At 41.9% G+C, this 18,516-nt stretch overlaps 1 protein-coding gene across 4 annotated transcripts in view; it reads right to left on the reverse strand.

Annotated features, from left to right (window-relative positions):
• UBP1 (upstream binding protein 1) overlaps nt 1–18,516 on the reverse strand; it is a 56,247-nt gene that overhangs the window by 12,679 nt on the left and 25,052 nt on the right. For 3 of the 4 annotated variants that reach the window (XR_005070112.1, XM_037070847.1, XM_037070849.1), the window contains exons 3-9: nt 15,718–15,794; nt 10,465–10,570; nt 9,620–9,726; nt 7,827–7,979; nt 7,619–7,729; nt 7,068–7,175; nt 1,585–1,688 (exon numbers count right to left, since the gene is read on the reverse strand). Coding sequence is in view for 3 of the 4 variants with exons in the window: in XM_037070847.1 (XP_036926742.1) it covers nt 1,585–1,688; nt 7,068–7,175; nt 7,619–7,729; nt 7,827–7,979; nt 9,620–9,726; nt 10,465–10,570; nt 15,718–15,794 (766 nt within the window). In the remaining variant the exon portion in view is untranslated. The remainder of the gene's footprint in view (nt 1–1,584; nt 1,689–7,067; nt 7,176–7,618; nt 7,730–7,826; nt 7,980–9,619; nt 9,727–10,464; nt 10,571–15,717; nt 15,795–18,516) is intronic. The other variant, XM_037070848.1, reaches the window with a different exon arrangement.

An 18,516-nucleotide genomic window follows, 5' to 3' on the forward strand; every position in this document is an offset into this window, starting at 1 on the left:
ACACAACAGCTGGTCGGGTGAATATGATGAGATTACGACAGAAGACTTTCTTAATTGATGCTGCCTCTTTCTCTCATCTCTTCTGGTGAGAGATTCAAGTTTTGTGAAACTAAGGGGCTCCAATTATCTCCAGGATAATAGGAAAATGAAGGATACTCATTTTAGTTGGGAAAAAATGTGAGAAACCAAGGAAGATAAACAATGGGAAATTACTGCCAAAAAAGTCTAAGACCACAGTAAGCTGTAAGAAGTGGTATGACAATTCTAAATCAAAATGGAAAACGATGCCGCTTTAATCAATACATTTACCAATGATTCAAGAGGGTGAAATTCAAGAGAACGAAAGAAACCAACAAACATGCGCGCCCTCCTTCTGTTACTAAGGTGAAAGGAAGATCACTTCCCCAGGGAACGGGGCCACCTCCCTCCCAGGTCCTGGGCTCTCGCTCCTCTCTCAGCAACTTGTACTCGAGTTTTACCTGGGTTCACTGTGTCGACTGTTTACCACCCTCCTTCACCCGCCAGAACCTCAGCTTCTCAGACAGGGATCTGTCTCTGAAACATCACAGCACCTGGAAACAGTGCTGAGCACACAGGAGCCTCAGGAAATAGCCACTCAACTAGTGAGTGCACGAATTCATGGCCTGTCTCTAATATCCTAATCATTTTCTAAGACTATTGAAGCTGGACTTGACTGAAACGGGAAGAGTCCCCCTACATGGCAACATGCTGGTGGTCTTCTGGACTCTTCCATCTGAGTTGAATTTTTTTCTACTCTTAGAGCACAACAACCTAAAAAACTGGCTGCCTCGCCAGCTTTTCCTTCTCCTTGGGGAAAAAGCATGTTTGCATCGTATGTTGAAATCTCAGGCCACAGGTTGGGAGGCGGGGCCGGAACTTCCTCCCGGCAGGAAGGTCCTGATCTGACCCGACTGGCACCAGTCCTTCAGCAAAGCTGGGCAGGGAAGTCCCGTTGGGCACTGCGGCCGCACGTCCAGGACGCCTGAGACACCGCTCCAGCTCCCACCCAGAGGGCACGGGACTTTCAGTTGCATGTCAAGGCCAGATAGTGGAGTAAGCAAAGTCCACCATTCCTGTTTTTAAAACCACTGTAAGTCCTTAGAAACTGGAAGCCCTTCCTTTAAGTTTGAAGACTTACTAAACAAAGAGTACATTTATTAGGAAGGAGAAGAAATGGAGCAGAAAGTAACCCTTGTTTGATATGATAAGCATTTGTAACAACTGCAATCACAACATATTCAAGCCATAGCTTCACCTTTAAACCTCACTGCCCTTTCTCTATCCATCAACCCCACTAATGTTCTTTTTATCTCAGGGAGAATCTACCTTGAAAACACCCCCGCACGTACAATTTCCACAGTTTGTGAATGTGTGAGACACGAGGCACTGGGAGGCAGAAGGCAGGCGGGGGAAGATGATTTTTCTCTGAAATTGGGAGGCCACTTCCCACGACTACATACATCAGAAAAACAGAGAGAGAGGCTGCTGTAAATCGAGGGGAAGGGCAACGAAGGAGCTCGAGCAGCAGCCGGCCTCGGATGCACAACGACACAAAGCAGGTACCTGTCGGGGACACTGCAAGTGCTCTGCTGTGGGGATGTGAAAGTGGGCGCCGCGGAGGGACCGTTATTCACATAGGCTGTGGGGGTGTCGGGCCACGGAGAACACTAAGGACAGAAACAAAGATAAATTAATGGTATGCTTTTAAAGGACATGGAAAAACACTTTGTATTTACTCTCTAGTCTGGCCGAATATGAGATTCTAAAACACAAGACACCTGACGCTCATCAAGCAACCTTGTGGAAATGCATCAGACTGCCTTCTGCTGCACAGGTCTGGGCACTAATTCTAGAGAAGACTGGAAGTGACGATAGCAGCAGAGCTTCATGCAGGCATTTTACATGTATACTGATGTACAATTTGCTTTCGAGAGCTCTTCACTTTCCTCTACCAATTCTCCAAAAAGTGCCTATCAAGGGTCAAGAATAGCAGAGGCAAGAAAGGACGCGTAAGCAGCATCTGACCTCACATGGCGGCGGGGGCGGGGGGGGGGGGGGGTGTCTGTCCTACCTGTACTCCCTCTGCCTCACCAGTGCCCACCTGCTTCCTTAGATTTCTCTAAGATTCATAATCCCCAAGTAAGATGAGATCGGTTCAGACCAAAATACAACTGAGTATGGTACTGCCTGTATCTGTCTATCCATGTGTGTCTATTATTTGTATTTTCCGGAAGGGGCGCGGCAAACTAAAACACCTTTCAGCCCGAAGCACAATTCTGGCCCAAGACAGAGCAGAGACACAGAGGCGCACCGACACTGAAAGCATGCTGGGCAGGCCAGGGTGGCGCCCAGTCGGAGTCTTCACACCTGGCCCTAAAGGGAATCTAATCACTTCACTCCGTGTATTCTTTCTAAAACTGATCTGAGAACGCCCTTGCTCTCAGAGGTCCCCTTTCATAAACATCCCTATTGCACACAAAAAAGGCTTTGGATCTCACCATGGCCATACAAGACTCCCCCAAATCCAAGCAAAAGATCTACTCAAAGGTATTAGGGCAGATACTAAGGAAGAACACGACTCTACAAAAGAAATTCTTCTGCGTGTCAGGTGGTCTTCAATTCTTTGCTTTAAATTCGGAAAAGTGCTGTCAGCTGAAACACAGTTTTCAAATAAACCTAGGATCATACAAAATGAATCACTGGGACTTTTGGCAGATAACTCAAAAGGAGTTTCAAGACCAAAAAGACACTGCCGAAAGAAAAATAAGTATCTAAATAAAATTTCTCTTATCTATAACCCCCCCTACAATTAGTTATGTTTTATCCTGTCTCATTCAAAATGTATTTCCAATAACATTTCTATTTCATATTAAAAAATTACTCATCAAAATTTACACAATTTGTTGCTTTGATAACCTGGCACCAATAATAATGAAGTTAAAAATTTTTTCAACTGATTTAGCCTCTGGTCACAGAAAATTAAAAAAATTAAATGTCAATGTATATATTTGTCATACAAAATTAGGCTTTCAGGCATAAAAGTATGTCATAACGGTAAAATTATTTAAGGGGAGTGGAAAAGAAAAGATGAAATGAAGAAGAAGAAGCAGAGTAAAGTTTCAGACTTAATAAAGGGCTTGCCCATGAAATTTTAAAATAACAACAGTGGGTGTCAAAATTGCTACGGGAGTCAGGGTCCACAGAGTACGCTTCAGAATTGTAAATGCAAATACCCACTCTGTCAGAAAACTGTCTCCTCTGGAATTATTTTTTAAAAATTTTTATTTATTTATTTTTAAAGAGAGGGGAAAGGATGGAGAAGGAGAGGGAGGGAAACATCAATGGGTCGCATGTGGTACATGCCCCGACCGGGCACCAAAGCTGCAACCCAGGCTGTGCCCTGACCGGGAATCCAACCAGCTGTATTGTGCTTTGCGTGGTAATGCCCCACCGACTGAGCCACACCAGCCGCAGCTCCTACTTAAATGTATATAATGAAAACTTTTAGTTGTCAACCTAAAAATGTAGAAGGAGCTACAAGACTATGAAGCACTTTATTTTATTGGCTAGAGGAACTGACACCTGTCGAAAGCAAGGATACAAGAAAAACAAAATAGAAATCCCAAATCTTAGTATTATTACAACTACCCATGTGTTTCCTTTTAAAAATGGGGAAAATGACGGAACATATTGTTCTCAACCTTCAAAAGAAATTTCCTGGCTGGACAGCATTGCTAAGCACCTTGCACAGCAAACTAATTCCACTATAAATTTCACACCACAATGCTCTTTCTTAAACCAGGGCCCCTCCCTGTTTGACTTTCCACCTTATGACGCAGTTACTTCCTGAGCTTATACGTAGTGTGCGGAACCCAAGACCTTGTGAGCCAACTGGCAGAGGGAGTAACTTAGGAGTGTCCCCTGCTCAGTCATCTCCAGCACCTGAAAGAACTCCCCGCTACACCCTCCTCTCCAGTACAGAATAGTGCAGTGCAGCATAACACACACAGCTAAATATCAACCTCTTAATGTCAAGACTCCCACAGTTTGCTTTGGTAATTATTGCCAGCTGCCTACTGAGGACACGAAGCCATCAAAAGCTTCATATTAGTACGGGAGACACCAAATTGACGGAAACCTCATAAACATACCTATTTTCAATTTTACATATCTAGACTCTTTTAGCAATAGAGGCAGGGCTGTTAACAGCTGATATGTAAGAACTGCCCATAAATATGAGACTGATTTACTGAATACCAGGAGACCAGTGTTCAGTGATAACCGGTTCTAAGGGGAAGCCTCTACTTTTAGAAAGTAACATTCCAAGTTCTTGAATGGCCTGGCTAAATGAAACACTAAGACCTACATGCCCGCTTGTGTTTCACAGGTTTCCCTAGCAGTCTCAGCCCAGGATGGTAAAGGCCTACCAAGGATATTTTCACCATGTTTCTTCTACCTTGTCCTTCCCAGTCTTTAAAAGTAAGCAATGGTCCTCTTGTACACCCCCAGCTGGGGACCTGGCATGCAACACAGGCATGTGCCCCAACTGGGAATCGAACCCAAAACCTTTTGGTTTGCAGGTCAGTGCTCAATCCACTCAACCACATACCAGCCAGAGCCCTTGGGTAACTTTTGAAACTAAGATTAATATTGCTGCCCTGGCTGGTGTGACTCTCTGGACTGAGTGCCAGTCTGTCATCCAAAGTGTCGCTGGTTCGATTCCCAGTCAGGGCACATGCCTGCATTGCAGGCCAGGTCCCCATGGAGAGTGCACAAGAGGCAAACACACATTGCTGTTTATCTGCCTCCCTTTCTCTTGCTCTGAAAAAAAATAAATAATTAAAATCTTTGGGGAAAAAAAAAAAAAAGTAAGCAGCCCTGGCTGGTATAGCTCAGTGTACTGAGCGCGGGCCTGCGAACCACATGATTGTGGTTCGATTCCCAGTCAAGGGCACATGCCTGGGTTTCAGGCTAGTTCCCGGTTCCTGGCAGGGGACGCACGAGAGGCAACCATACATTGATATTTCTCTCCCTCTCTCCTTCCCTTCCCCTCTAAAGATAAATAAAATCTTAAAAAAAAAAAAAGTAAGCAATGGTGCAAAATACACCACTGTCCTGAAGACAACCTGTAATCCACTAAGGCTCCAGCACTGCCTGGCCTGGACTCTTACAGTCACAGTGTTGGTACTCCCTCCTCAGGTGGACTAGAAGATGACCCACCGTAGACTATAGAAATTAGCCACCCTGATCTGAGCCAATAAAGTACAGCTCAGAGGCAAAGACAACAGACACCTGAGCAGGGGTTTTGTTCTGCAGCAGAACAAACTGCTTAGAACAAATTGTTCTTAGAAACCAACAAAAGCCCTCTACTAGATGGGAGACCACTTCACACAGCACCTTTCAACCCTGACAGGTAAGTCTGGGTATCCCTTCCCTACTGAGAAGAACCAACCGTGACTTTCCAAGGTCTGTTAAAAAAAAAAAAAAGTGCTGGCCTCCCTTTTTAGGTACTTGCACAAATACATGCAATGCTGCAGACTTTCTTCTTTAGGGGATTAGTTTGTACCTTGATTCTTAAAAAGAGGTTTCCAAGAGGAGTTCTAACCACCCCTAGAAATATCCTAACCAAACCAAATGCAGCCTAGGGCGACAGCCAACACAGACGAGGAAGATGTGAAATCCCAGGCCAATGAACTGCTGACGTTTTGCATGCTTTAGACTTGAGTTAAGAATCATTAATAATTTGCCAATAATTCTACCATCTTCAGAGTAGCTCTGGGTTCGAGTAGATTATTTTATGAGTGAGCAAAACCCATTCCGTTTAATTAGTTTTTAATAAGAGGGGAAAAGTGATTTGAGCTACCACGGTTTCCCCCCGAAAGTTTAAGAACCACTTGAGAGTCTTCAGCTAGGAACCTAGAAGAGGATAAACACTAAATTGGAGGGCCCAGCATTTGGGGAAGGAGTACTGAGTAGTTCCACATAACCTTTGATTTGCCTCAAAAACCCCAGTTAAAATGCAACAAGGGTGCTCCCCAGCCTTTCAGAGGAGTGCATTTTCGGTAGCAGTGCACACAGAAGCATTTAACACATGTTCCCTCGATGCCTTTACAATACTTTGGAAACGAAGGTCTAGTGACGGTGCTTGTGACTTTCAGAGCCTACAGAGAATCGCAGACACGTTTAAGAGCAAGAATTCCATTTCCGGCACCTTGATAATATGAACACTGCAATGATGAACACAGCAGCCATTAATGCAGACGGTGAGTTATTTAAGGAAAGGGTTACTACTGTGTTTACATTTACTTGGACACACAGCTGAGCCGGACTGTTGGATGAAGAGTGGGGTCAGAAAGTAAGGGTGTGCTGCACTGAAGCTGACAAAGCTTGTATGCAACCCAAACCCCCCTGGCTGTGTGTGGAGGGGAATCTGGCCTGAAGCGTAAGCTCACAATGCAGTGCCAAGAGGAAACACTGATGCAAAGACCTTTTTCTACCAGGGCTGCCAAACGAGGCTTTGAAAAGCTCAGACAGACACACCTTCTTCTACTGCCCACAGGGAAATGTAACCCGAAGCAACGCGGATATTAACGTTAAGCTTGCTGCCATCATGTCTCTAGATAGCCGGGAAAATTTCTCATCTGCTGGACACACGAAGAAGCGAAACCTTTTTAAATTACACAAAAACGGTAACTACTTTACTGAAGAGTGTATTTTCAGTTAATCCAGTGCTCCTGAAGGAAGTGCGTGTGACAAGGAGAGAGGGAGGGAGGAAGGGAAGGAGAGAGGGAGGGAACACATTTCTGGGTGTCGTTTTTTCCCTCCAAAACCACCCAATAAGCTCAACTTTGTTTTAAAGTGTTAGATTTAGGAAGTTTTCCTTAGTGAGGAACAAACAGAAAGCAGGAAGTCTAAACAAAAGCAAATTAAACCAAGACAAAGACATTAAAAACAAATTTGGCTTTACTTTTCAGTGGAAGTGGGTCCTATATCTAACACTGCACAAGGTTTCCTGCACAATGAAAAGAGAAGCAGAAGTCCCTTACACTGCCTCGCTTTGCCAGAGAATCACCGTAGTCTGCTGGCAAAGTCCGCTTGCTGGACTTTTTCTGCTCATGTTCAACTGCATCTTCAATTATAGGCTCAAGCCTCATCTGGACAAACACCAAAGATTGGGATCAATGTGTTTTCATTATACAAAGAAAGATCTAACACCCTATTTTATGTCTCTGCAGTCCAATTAACCACATGACTAGCAGGGTTCAAAGTTAAAGAAAATGCAAAACCCCAGCAGTGACAAAAATCAAACTTTCTAGGCCCCGACTTAATCTCTTGCCAACTTCAAGGTTTTTAAGGTCTGTCTCTGAGACCTGTTTGGGATTTCAGCATCTTCATTCAAGATCCCACCCAGGAAACTAATCTATTAAAATCCCAGAGTTTAAATAAAACATTTCCCCCCCAAATTCACAAAGAACCTATGTCAATCTATCCCCCGCCGCCCCTCCCCCAACCCTTTTGCAGCGAACTCATCCTTAGGGAAGTGCCACTGTGCAAACCTCCGCCTCTCCTCAGACACCGAAACGCCGCTCTGCATTACCTCTGTGAGGATCGTGGTATCATAGGATGGCTGATACTTTTCTTTTTCGTGAGCGGTTCTCTTCTCCATCTTCTCTCGATCAGTTTTCTGTTTCCGGTCTGCACCTTTAGGCTAAAATACAATGCACAGGAGGTTATTTCATCTATCAGGTTACAAACAGCAGCAGAACGGGGCTTTATTTACTGAAAGCTTGGTTTCTATCTCTTACCTTAAAAACTTTGATTTGGCAGCTAGCTGAGTGTAGATGGTCTGTGTACTCTCCGTTTTCATTCTGCTTAAAGGTGTCCACCTGGATCCTGAAAGGCACCCCTTTTTCACCTCCGTGCTTCCGGGGAGTGAATTCTGTGCTGATGCAGTGTACCTAAATGATTTGGGAAGGGTTCCAAGTACCATCCACTGGTTTGTTCCCTCTGTTATGTCCTGCCACCTCTATGAATTCAAGATCCTTTAAAACAAACTCCTGTATCTTAGGCATGTATCTGTTACGGATTTCTCTGATCACTTTTAATACTGGCTTTCCTTTCACAAATCTGAGCCTTTTCTGAGCTTTTGGGAAGGAGCTCTCGTTTCCCACTCCAGTGTCTCTCCCTCTAAGGCAGGACTTGCTCCCTTCAAGGGTACAACAGTACAGAGGTGTCCTGCCTACATCCCCTACCTGCACTTCAGAGGGTATTCTGCTCTCAGATCCTGGGTCCTAAGCCTAAGCTCAATCCACAGCAACCCTCACCTCATCATTCAGAGCTTCCACTGTTTGCCCTCTCCTGCCATTTCCTCCACTCTACCCTGTCAATCATCTTACAGCTATTCCAACCTACATCAACTTGGGGCACTTTGCCTGGGGAACTTCCACAGTCCAGAAGCCCATGGACTGTCCTACTTGTATGCATTTAAACTCTTTGTCAGCCCTTCAAAGGGTCCTGAGGGAAATACGCATCTCCCACCACTCTGCACCCTCTCCTAATACCACCACAAAGGTAGCTTCAGGATACCTCACAGGATTAGGAAACAGATTTTGGTAATTCCTGACTGCTGCACATCCCATCTTCTAGTGACTATTGAAGTTAAAACTGATCCCTGGAGTACACTGTGGACAGCCTGAGATGCAAGGCCAGCTCTTATACTACTTTCATTCACTACATCACTAGTTGTCCTGTTAGAGAAACAGTATGAAACAACGTTCAACAAATATGAGCCATGTCCCTAGGGACCATTAATTTATGGGAGATAATATTTTCCAGGCCACAAAAATTCAGAATACCAAAGACTCTTTACTGTTCACAAAAACCATAGTCTACTTAGACTGGTCAGCAATTAAGCAACATGCCTTTTCTACATAAGAGTACTTCATCAGTTGTTTTACCACTTACGAATTCTACCACTTACGAATTTGAACATTCCAGGTATCAGAATTACCATTTATTTTATATATATTAATGTTTAAAAAACTTATCTCTTAGATACAAACTGAGTATTTTTAGGTGAAATGAAGTGCCTAAGAGTTGCTTTAAGGTACTCCATCAGTAACTTACAGAGGGGGAGGAGCTAACAACTCTTGAAGTCACGTGGTAATTACACAGAGGATTCATTATTACTGTTCTTTTACTTCTGTGGACATTTGAAAAATCTCAGTATTAGAATGTTTTTTTAACCAAGAATCTTCTATTTTGTCAATCACATACTTTAAAATGGCAGCTTTGGGTCAAGAGAAATGCATCTTATGCAAAATGGAAGTTTGATTATTCTTACTACCAGAACTATAAGTAACGTTTGAATGTTTCATGTATCAGATTGCTTTTGTATGTGAGTTTGTAAAATAATGGATTTAATAGATTAACCCCCAATTTAACAGTGTATATTTTTAAAAAGACAATACAAAGCAGTTTATAAATAAGATTTTATTTAAGAAAGTGATATCATGCATCAAGAATTCAGTCTTGCCCATGGCCTCATAAAGGCTATGCTAGTAACGTCATTACCTCTAGGAATGTAAAAAATCCAAACCTGAATGAAGGCGGATGTGCGTTTCGCAGGGTCCCACAGAAATTCAACTGCATTTAACTGGCTTGGGTTTGTCCTTGTGTCAATGATTCCCACTGACATTGGAATATCTGTATTGTAAAAAGGAGTTACACAGAAACTTATGTACTGTGAATAATTTAAAAGCTTAGCACTTACTATAATTATGTTCTAGTGAAAAACGGTATACCTCCAAGATGAACTTTTTCTTCAGCATTCTCCACGGTCAACCATTTCAACACCAAAACCCACCTAATGAGTATCATACTTTCTTCCAGCACTGTTTCCACCATATCATTCTACTCAGAATATGATGGGTAGTGCCAACTGAGAATTAAATAAATAGTTTTGAACTCATAAAATTCTTGGCACAGGGTCTTTTAGCACCAAAAGCTAAAGCTGGCCCTCGAACAACATGGGTGAGAACTCCATGGGTCCACTTACATGCAAATGCCTTCAATAAATACTGTAAATATACAGTTTATGATACAAATAACATATAAAATATGTGTTGACCAACTGTTTATATTATCTGTAAAGCTTCCAATCAACAGTAGGCTATCAGTTAAGTTTTGGGGGAGTCTAGTTATGTGCAAATTTTTGACTGCATGGGAGTCAGCGCCCACAATCCCAGTGTTGTTCAAGGGTCAACATTTTAAACTATAAAACAACTCAAGGCACATAGCATCCACTCACTCCAGGACTCTTCCCACAGCTTCTCTCCCCACGCCATGGGGCCACGCCCACACAGCTATGTCCATGGTGCTGACATGGACATAGCTAAAACGCCTTCATCTCTCTCTCCGAGGTCTTCTGACGATCAACTGTACCTAAATCAAGAAGTCTGTCTCCTGGGCGATTCCACTTCCAACCTTCAAGTTGCTGATGCTCTGTATACTGTAGCCGTCTATCATGGAAGACAACTCTTATGATGCTCTATGAAATAAGTGGGGAAAATGAGTTCTTTTAATGAGTACCGTTCTAGCTAAAAGACAGAAGCGTTTTCATGTCTTATGCATTCCTACAATAGAAGAACATACAAAAACAAATTCTGCTTTAAACATTTTGTAAGATAACTGCTTTGATCTTTTTTATCTGGATTATTGGTATAGTTATTTGGTGCAAAGAATTACAATTCAAATGTAAAAAGCCCAAATAAAGTGATTAAGTGTAGTTTTTATTAAAAAATCTGATGTTGCAATTCAGAATTAAGGTCCATGCCCAGAAAATTCATGAGCAAAAATTATACTTCTATGCAGAAAGCACTGGATGAACACAGGAATGACTAACATGAAAGGTGGCATAAACAGAAGCAGAGAAACCCAGGCACAATGGTAAAAACTGTTCACTTAAAGTGAGAGTTAATAACCAAGTATCTTTAAAAAGAGAGTCACCTGGCAGGAAGAACGGAGGTCTTCCCCCACCCTGAGAACCTATATGCAAAATTCACTCTCAACTATTTTACCAGAAAGTCGGGTTGTCTAAGGCAAGCAAGAAACACACATACACAAGGTAACTTTATTCAAACACCCAAGTTCCTAGGAAAAGGTTTTAATTCAACTCTACAAACTCTGGGCTAAGTCTCTGTTCTCTACCTATCATCCCTCCTTTACCTCCCACAGGTTTGGGAAGCCAGCTACTACTTCATTCCAGGGACAGGATTAAACAGGTCTCAAAATACATTCAGATAACAGATTTGTACTAATTCGTGTTTCTGACACATTTATGAATAACTTTCTCAGACTATGCTGCAATAAGATAATCATGATTCCAGCATACTCTGCTGGTACGATTAGGAAATAATTTGTTAGCAATACAAATAAATACTATACTAGTACACCTGCCTTCTACACTCTCCAAATAACGTCCAAAATGCAGCTGGCAAACATTTTGAAGGGAACCAGTTAAAGGCAGTAATATTTTAACTTGAGCAATTAAAGAACAAGTCAGTAGTTAGGACCACTGTGGGGGAAGTCTGTGTAGGACCTGGTGTCACCTCCCCACCTGTGACCGTGCCTGCCCTGGCAGCCCCTGCTCCGCCACCTGCTTCGTACCACTGGCTGCTGGTGCCAAAGCCCTCAGTGACAGTGCCACGGGCTGGTGGTGGCCCCAGGTTCACATTCACCTGCATGTTGACCTCTCAGAAGAAAGTGTAACACAGAAAATGTACTGATTTTGATTATTCTGTATTTTGTAAGAACCAGGTTAAATCTTAATATTCAGATGGAAATAATGTGAGAATATACATGTTAGACTTAACTTTCCAAAATGCCATAGGAGGTCAGACTAAGATACACAGTAAACAATATGAAAGGACCGAACATAGTTTAAGAACTGCAAGACATAAAACCTCTTTAATGAAAATGGAAGGGAAAAGTTGTTACCTGTAAGTTCTGATTAAAAGGAGACTGAACACATCTAGAGAACCAGCAAGAGATAAAGGGGCCCTAGCAGTAAGACTGAAACAGAACCAGCAGAAATCACAGCGCTGCTATGAGAGGCACACTCCAGTTGTTTCAGAGTGAAACAGGGTGCAGGCAAGAGAGGGCCTCAAATAGGGCACCTGGGTGAGAGCTTGGAGATGATGGGGCCACGCCTGCCCAGACTCACAAGGGCAGCTCAGTAAGGCTGGAAGGATACGGGAGTTCTGGCAAGTGTAGCCAATTGTGGGAGGAGTCAGAAATGCGGCTGCAAAGGAGGATTGGCGCAGGGATTTAAACAGAGCTGCATGGTAGCCATTAAGGGGAGAACCATGCAGCTTTGGCAGAGTGGAGACCCCCTTGCAGCTTTGCAAAGGAAAACCACTTGGCTTGATCCTGGCCCACGACACAGCTGATGGTGTCGGGAGCCTGAATCTACTTCTTTTCCTGAGGTATGGTACCCCAAATTAGGGCAGAGGGAGAAGGAAGGACCGTGTGCTTCTGTGGGTATCCTAAAAGGATTCTGAAATTTTAATGAAGACATTAGGTCACTACTCTAAGTCTGTATAGCTTTAAATAAACATTTTCTTTCCATTTCACAAATCTCTGGCATTGAGAGATGTCTTTCCTTTGGTAGCGGACAAGCGAACCTAATGGGAGGGGTCCTTTAGGTAATAGTATATCATATTCCCCTTGGCCCTGTGTTCGGTAACAAAAGCACCCAGCAGTTGATCCCCAAGGCTCCCCCTACAACAGAGTCAAAGATCATGGGGCCAAAAAATTAAATTCTAGATGGCTGCAGAATACTTCAGGGACTCTCTAGCTGAAGAAGGATTTGATTTTTAGAAGTTCATCCTATAGCCTTTGGCAGTGGCAGACCGTAGCTCTGAAGCCCTGGCAAGCTCTCGAGGTGTAACTGGATATATCCTGGAATATCCACCAAAAATCAGACGGGACTTATCAAGTGAAAGATGAAACTGATTTAAGATCTTTTAAAATTAACCCTTTCCAATTTTTAAGCAAACTTTTAGGGATACTAATGCTTTCAAAATAAGTGCCCTTATTATAGCTGGATGTTTTCTCTACTTAAGTTTCTTTAAAAAAAACACACCAATTTACTGATTGATTTTAAAGGGCAGGGGAGAGAGAGAGACATTGATTTCTTGTTCTTACTGATGCATTCATTGGTTAATTCTTGTATGTGCCCTGACCAGGGTCTGAACCTGTATCACAGCATATAGGGATGACACTGTAACCATCTGAGCAACCTGGCCAGGGCCTTCATTTCTTACCTTGCATTAATGTTGTGTAGTAAATGTTTTGTTTTTTTTTTTTACAAGTTTTAATTTAGAACAAAATCCAAGCAAGTAAGCTTAAAGCCATCGTGCAACTACTTAACTCCGCCACTCCAAGTTTGTTTGACAGGCTAGCTTGCTAAAAGTATTATAAACATCAAGTCTTATCTATCGGACTGGTTATTTTTCAATCTTACCACTTATTCAGCAAACTGCCCTATAGAGCCAGTCTGTCTTCACTGATAGATAACAAACAACTTCAGAAATGACTTGCTTCACTGCTCTGATGGAAACTGAACTTTGGCATTTTAATTTGGTGCCAAAGTTTATTATATTTTCCTCAGAACACAGAGTAATAATGAGTAATAAACTTAAAGTGAGTTAAAATTATGAATTAGTAAGTTCCATAGTCAAACAAACAAAAAAAAGAAAAATAAACATGGGACTAGATGAAACAAGACCGGCAGATTGTTAACTGTTGAAACTGGCGGGAGAACGTAACACATGAACTGACGACATAGGTGGGTTTATTGTAACCACCACACGACAAAACATGGATTCATTATACCATTCTCTCTCCTTCTGGGTATATTTGGGTTGAAGAGCCATCAAGCCCTATTCCATTATATTAAAATTAATTTTTATAACAAAAAACTTTCAATCCATTCATTACACTGATTTAAAAAAAAGTCAGTATCTGAGTCATTGAATGTAACTTCCACAGTCACAGAGAGCTCACCCACATCTTCCCTTAAGGTGAGTCTCATGCCCAATGGCTTGTCTGACAAGCCAGCTGGGACCAGGGCATGCTGAGAAAATCTTCACATTTCTAAGTTTCCTAGACACTGCAAAATGAGACCTGTAGGCTCGTTGAGCAAGCAGTAGTTCTTTGCCACTGGAGTCCAGTCAACCCAAACAGGGCTTGCTTGCTGAGAAAGAACAATGCTGATGGCTTTCTAAAACAGTGAGTCCACTCAGTGCTTACTACGGGTCAGAAGGCCAACAGGGGGGAATTAAAAAAAAGAAGACCATCTGACTCAACCTCTAGGGAAATGACCAAAGCCACTGATGGAACACAGACATGACAGACTCAAACTGTAGATGACAAATGTGAGAATGGGCAAATAACCTCTTCTTCTAATGTGAGTACGTTGGGAGACCAAGTCAGAAAGAGAAAGCTGGGACCTCACTCTGAATTGGCAAGACAGCGCTCCAGTGGGGACCAGAACCTTTACCTTTGCCCTCAACCTCCCACAGGATGATGGAGGGCTTCTTGCCCCTGGCGTGGGAGTACTTAAACATACCAAACACCCGGAGGCATGCAGGTACTGAGCCACTGGCTTACTAAAATACCCCAAATTTGCTAGCATTAGTATTAGTATTCATGCGCCCTACTGAGGCTGCCTTTCACACACTTGCCCTCCAAAGAGGCAGATCCACAGAGGACAGAGTCTTTCCCATGGAAGGTCTCTCGTACTGAGGGCTCAGCAGTGCCTGACATGGCTCTCTGCGGGGAGATGGATGGATCAAGTGAACTCATACCTACTACTTTTTGCTAATATTTAACCACCCTGACGTTTTGCCTTTTCCTAATTATGTAAGCTTCTTCCATAACCCTGGCCCTGTAATGCTATGGAATTTATAATAAACTGTGGTGCACAACAGGTAGAGACTAGAAAGAACCACCTTATATTACAATGGAAGGGGCGGGGCCAGTTCTGAAGATATATCCTAAAAGCAATGATTTAGTTGGCCAATGCCTATACCTCCTATACCTGCATTCAGATACATCGGTAGGATGACCAGAGATTTCAAATTTACAGAAATTTGCCCTGGCTGGTGTAGCTCAGTGGATTGAGTGGGGGGCCTGTGAACCAGAGGGATTCCCAGTCAGGGCACATGCCTGGGTTGCAGGCCAATTCCCGGCAGGGGACATACCAGAGGCAACCATACACTGATATTTCTCTCCCTCTCTCCTTCCCTTCCCCTCTAAAAAAAAAAAAAAAAAAAAAAGCTAAATAAAATCTTTAAAAAAAAAAGAAAAGAAAAAAATTTATAGAACTTTTAAGAGGTGAAGTAGAGGACATTTTATTGTAACACTTAGATTTTTTTCACATTATCCTTTTATTTTAAAGAGAAACTTAGGGTTCCTGTAGTGGTGGTAGGTCTCTGCCCATATAGCTGCAAGTAATTTTTCTATGGTGCCTTTCCAAATTGGAGGGCTTTCACATGACCTCAAAAAAGTCAGGAGCTTTAAAATAGTCCTAACTTTTTAAAGTGAAATTAAACTTTTAATAGAAACTCTTTTAATAAAGCAGTTTAAAAATCACTGCAGTGCCTGCTACAAATGTAAATGGACTGACCTTACCTTCACCAACTTCCCAGTGATCTCAGGCATGTCGCCCACTTTCCGATTATCCAGCATTCGAATTTCGTAGGACTGACCTATTTAAAGAAACCGTGCATCAAAACAATCCATGCAAAGAACATCACTCTGTTTAACATAAACTTTTAACTATTTCTCAAAATAAAATTATTCAGTGTTAATTTGTTAGAAAAGCAAATTTAGGTTTACCTCTCTTTCCTGAAAATCCTGCCATTCTTTGCTTCCTACGCTATTAGAGAATACTCTAGAATTTCTGTCAATTTATTTTCACCTGTTACCCTCTCATATTAAATTTATATTATATATACATCCAGTATCTGAGACCAACTTTTTCTAACAGTTTTATTGAGATACTAAATTTACATACCATAAAATTCACCCTTTAAAGTGTACAACTGGCCCTGGCTGGTGTAGCTCAGTGGATTGAGCACAGGCCTGTGAAGCAAAGGGTTGCAGGTTCAATTTCCAGTCAGAGCGCATGCCTGGATTGTGGTCCAGGGCCCCAGTGCGGGCTCAGGAGAGGCAACCACACACTGATGTTTCTCTCCCTCTCTTTCTACCTCCCTTCCCCTCTCTCTAAAAAGAAATAAAATCTTAAAAAAAATAAGGTGTACAATTGGTTTTTAGTATACTCTTGTATCCAGAGTTATGCAACCATTACCACTATCAATTTGAGAACGTTTTCATCACCCCCAAAAGAACTCAAAACCCATTAGCAGTCACTATTCACCACTCCCATCCCCCAAGCCCCTGGTAACCATGACTCAATCTACTTCCACCTCTAGGGATTTGCCTACTTTGGGCACTTGATATAAATGGAATCACACAATGTACGGCCTTTTGTGACTGGCTTCTTTCACTACACATGATGTTTATGCATGTTATTGGATGTATTAATACTTCATTCCTTTTTATTGCCAAATATTATTTATTGCATAAATGTACCATATTCTGCTCATCTTCATCAGCTGATGAACATGTGTGCTGTTTCCACTTTTTGGCTATTATTAATAACAACACTATGATCATATGTGCATATAGGTTTTTATTGAGCCAGGATCAAAATTTAATCCTGTAGCCTCCACCCCTGTGTCCAACGAACCCAACTCCTATTTCCTCACTGCTCGATTGGTACCCCTAAGAAAACACATATAGATATTCATACACCAATCTATATAACTAGGAAAACAAGCTGCTAACCAAAAGTTAACAATGTACTTTCAAATCCACAAAAATGATTCTAGATCATGTTATTAAATAATAAAAATGACAGTATAATTGCTATGTAGAAAATCAGTAGAAATTAAAAGTGCTTTTATTATTTTTTTATTTTTTAGATTTTATTTATTTATAGAAAGAATGAAAGGGAGGGAGAAAGGGGGGGAGAGAAACATCGATGTGCAAGAGGAACATCAATCGGTTGCCTCTCCCATGTTCCCATCTGGGGACCTGGCCCGCGACCCAGGCATGTGCCCGGACTGGGTATCGAACCAGCAACCTTTCGGTTCTCAGGCCAGCCCTCAACCCACTAGGCCACTCCAGCCAGGGCTAAAAGAGTACTTTTAGTACCATATGAAGTTGAGGCTCTTTATGATATGACTGTAATTTCATAACTGTATATTCTCCATGCACCAATGGGGCTTACAAAAAGATGTACACAAAGGGCACTAGAGCACAGGGTCAAGATACAAGAAAGAGTCATCAAACTACAACAAAATCACTCCAAGGCTGGTGATGGAAACAACTACAGATACTACGTTCCTAAGGAGTAGTCCTTACATTTATTCAACAGATTGTGAGATTAACAATAAATGAACACTTCTATGGCAAGAGGTATTTTTATGTTAAATTTGTAGCATATTTAACAATAGATCTCAACTCAGAACAGAAAGATACAATTTTTAAAATACAGCATATGAAGATATCTTTGAAAGATATACCATTACATATTAAAAATTACCCTCAATCTCATAAGAACTCAGGAAATAAAAATTAAAATGTTTGTGCTAATTATCAGATCAAAAATGTTTAATTAAAAATCAAGTGGGGAAGAATGGAAGAGAAATAAGCACATAATATGGGGATATATTAATTAAAGTTTTTCTGAAAGCCAATCTGGCTGCACCTGTTTAAGTTAAATATTGTATCCTTCCACTCAAGAATTCTAATTAGTCAAGACAAAAAGAAAAAAGTGCAAAAAAGGGAATATTTGTAATTCGCATTACACACAAACTGCTAATCTCCCCAATACACAGAACACTACAAAATTGCTAACAAATGCCCAACACCCCTAGAAGAAAAAAAATGAGCAAATGACATGAACACAGTTCACAAAAGAAAAAAATGCCAACCGTTCTTAAACATATCAAAAGACAATCAACTTCCATCAGAGAAATGCAAACTAAAAGCACAGTGAAATCATTTTTCACCCGTCAGGTTAGCACTGACGTTCAGTTCAAGTTGCGGAGGCTAAAGGGAAACAGTCACACTCGTATTAGGACAACAGGACAGGGGAAATGGACGCAGCAGAACTCTCTGGGGACATTTTGAAGGGAGAGCCTAACTGAACATTTTCTGGAGTATCAAATATAAAGTTTAAGAGCAAAGTTGAAAATTTTTAGCCAAGGAATTTCTCAAGCCAGGCAAGAGCACAAGGAGTAGATTTGGAGGAGAAAAATCAAGTGTGCCATTAAGCCCGGGCCAGGTAGCTCAGTTGGTCAGAGTATCACCCCAATATGCCACGGCTGTGGGTGCGCGTGGGTCGATGTCAGGTCATGGGAC

This window comes from Sturnira hondurensis, unplaced genomic scaffold, assembly GCF_014824575.4.
Source record: "Sturnira hondurensis isolate 20B ecotype Veracruz unplaced genomic scaffold, ASM1482457v3 Scaffold0019006, whole genome shotgun sequence".
Taxonomy (NCBI): domain Eukaryota; kingdom Metazoa; phylum Chordata; class Mammalia; order Chiroptera; family Phyllostomidae; genus Sturnira; species Sturnira hondurensis.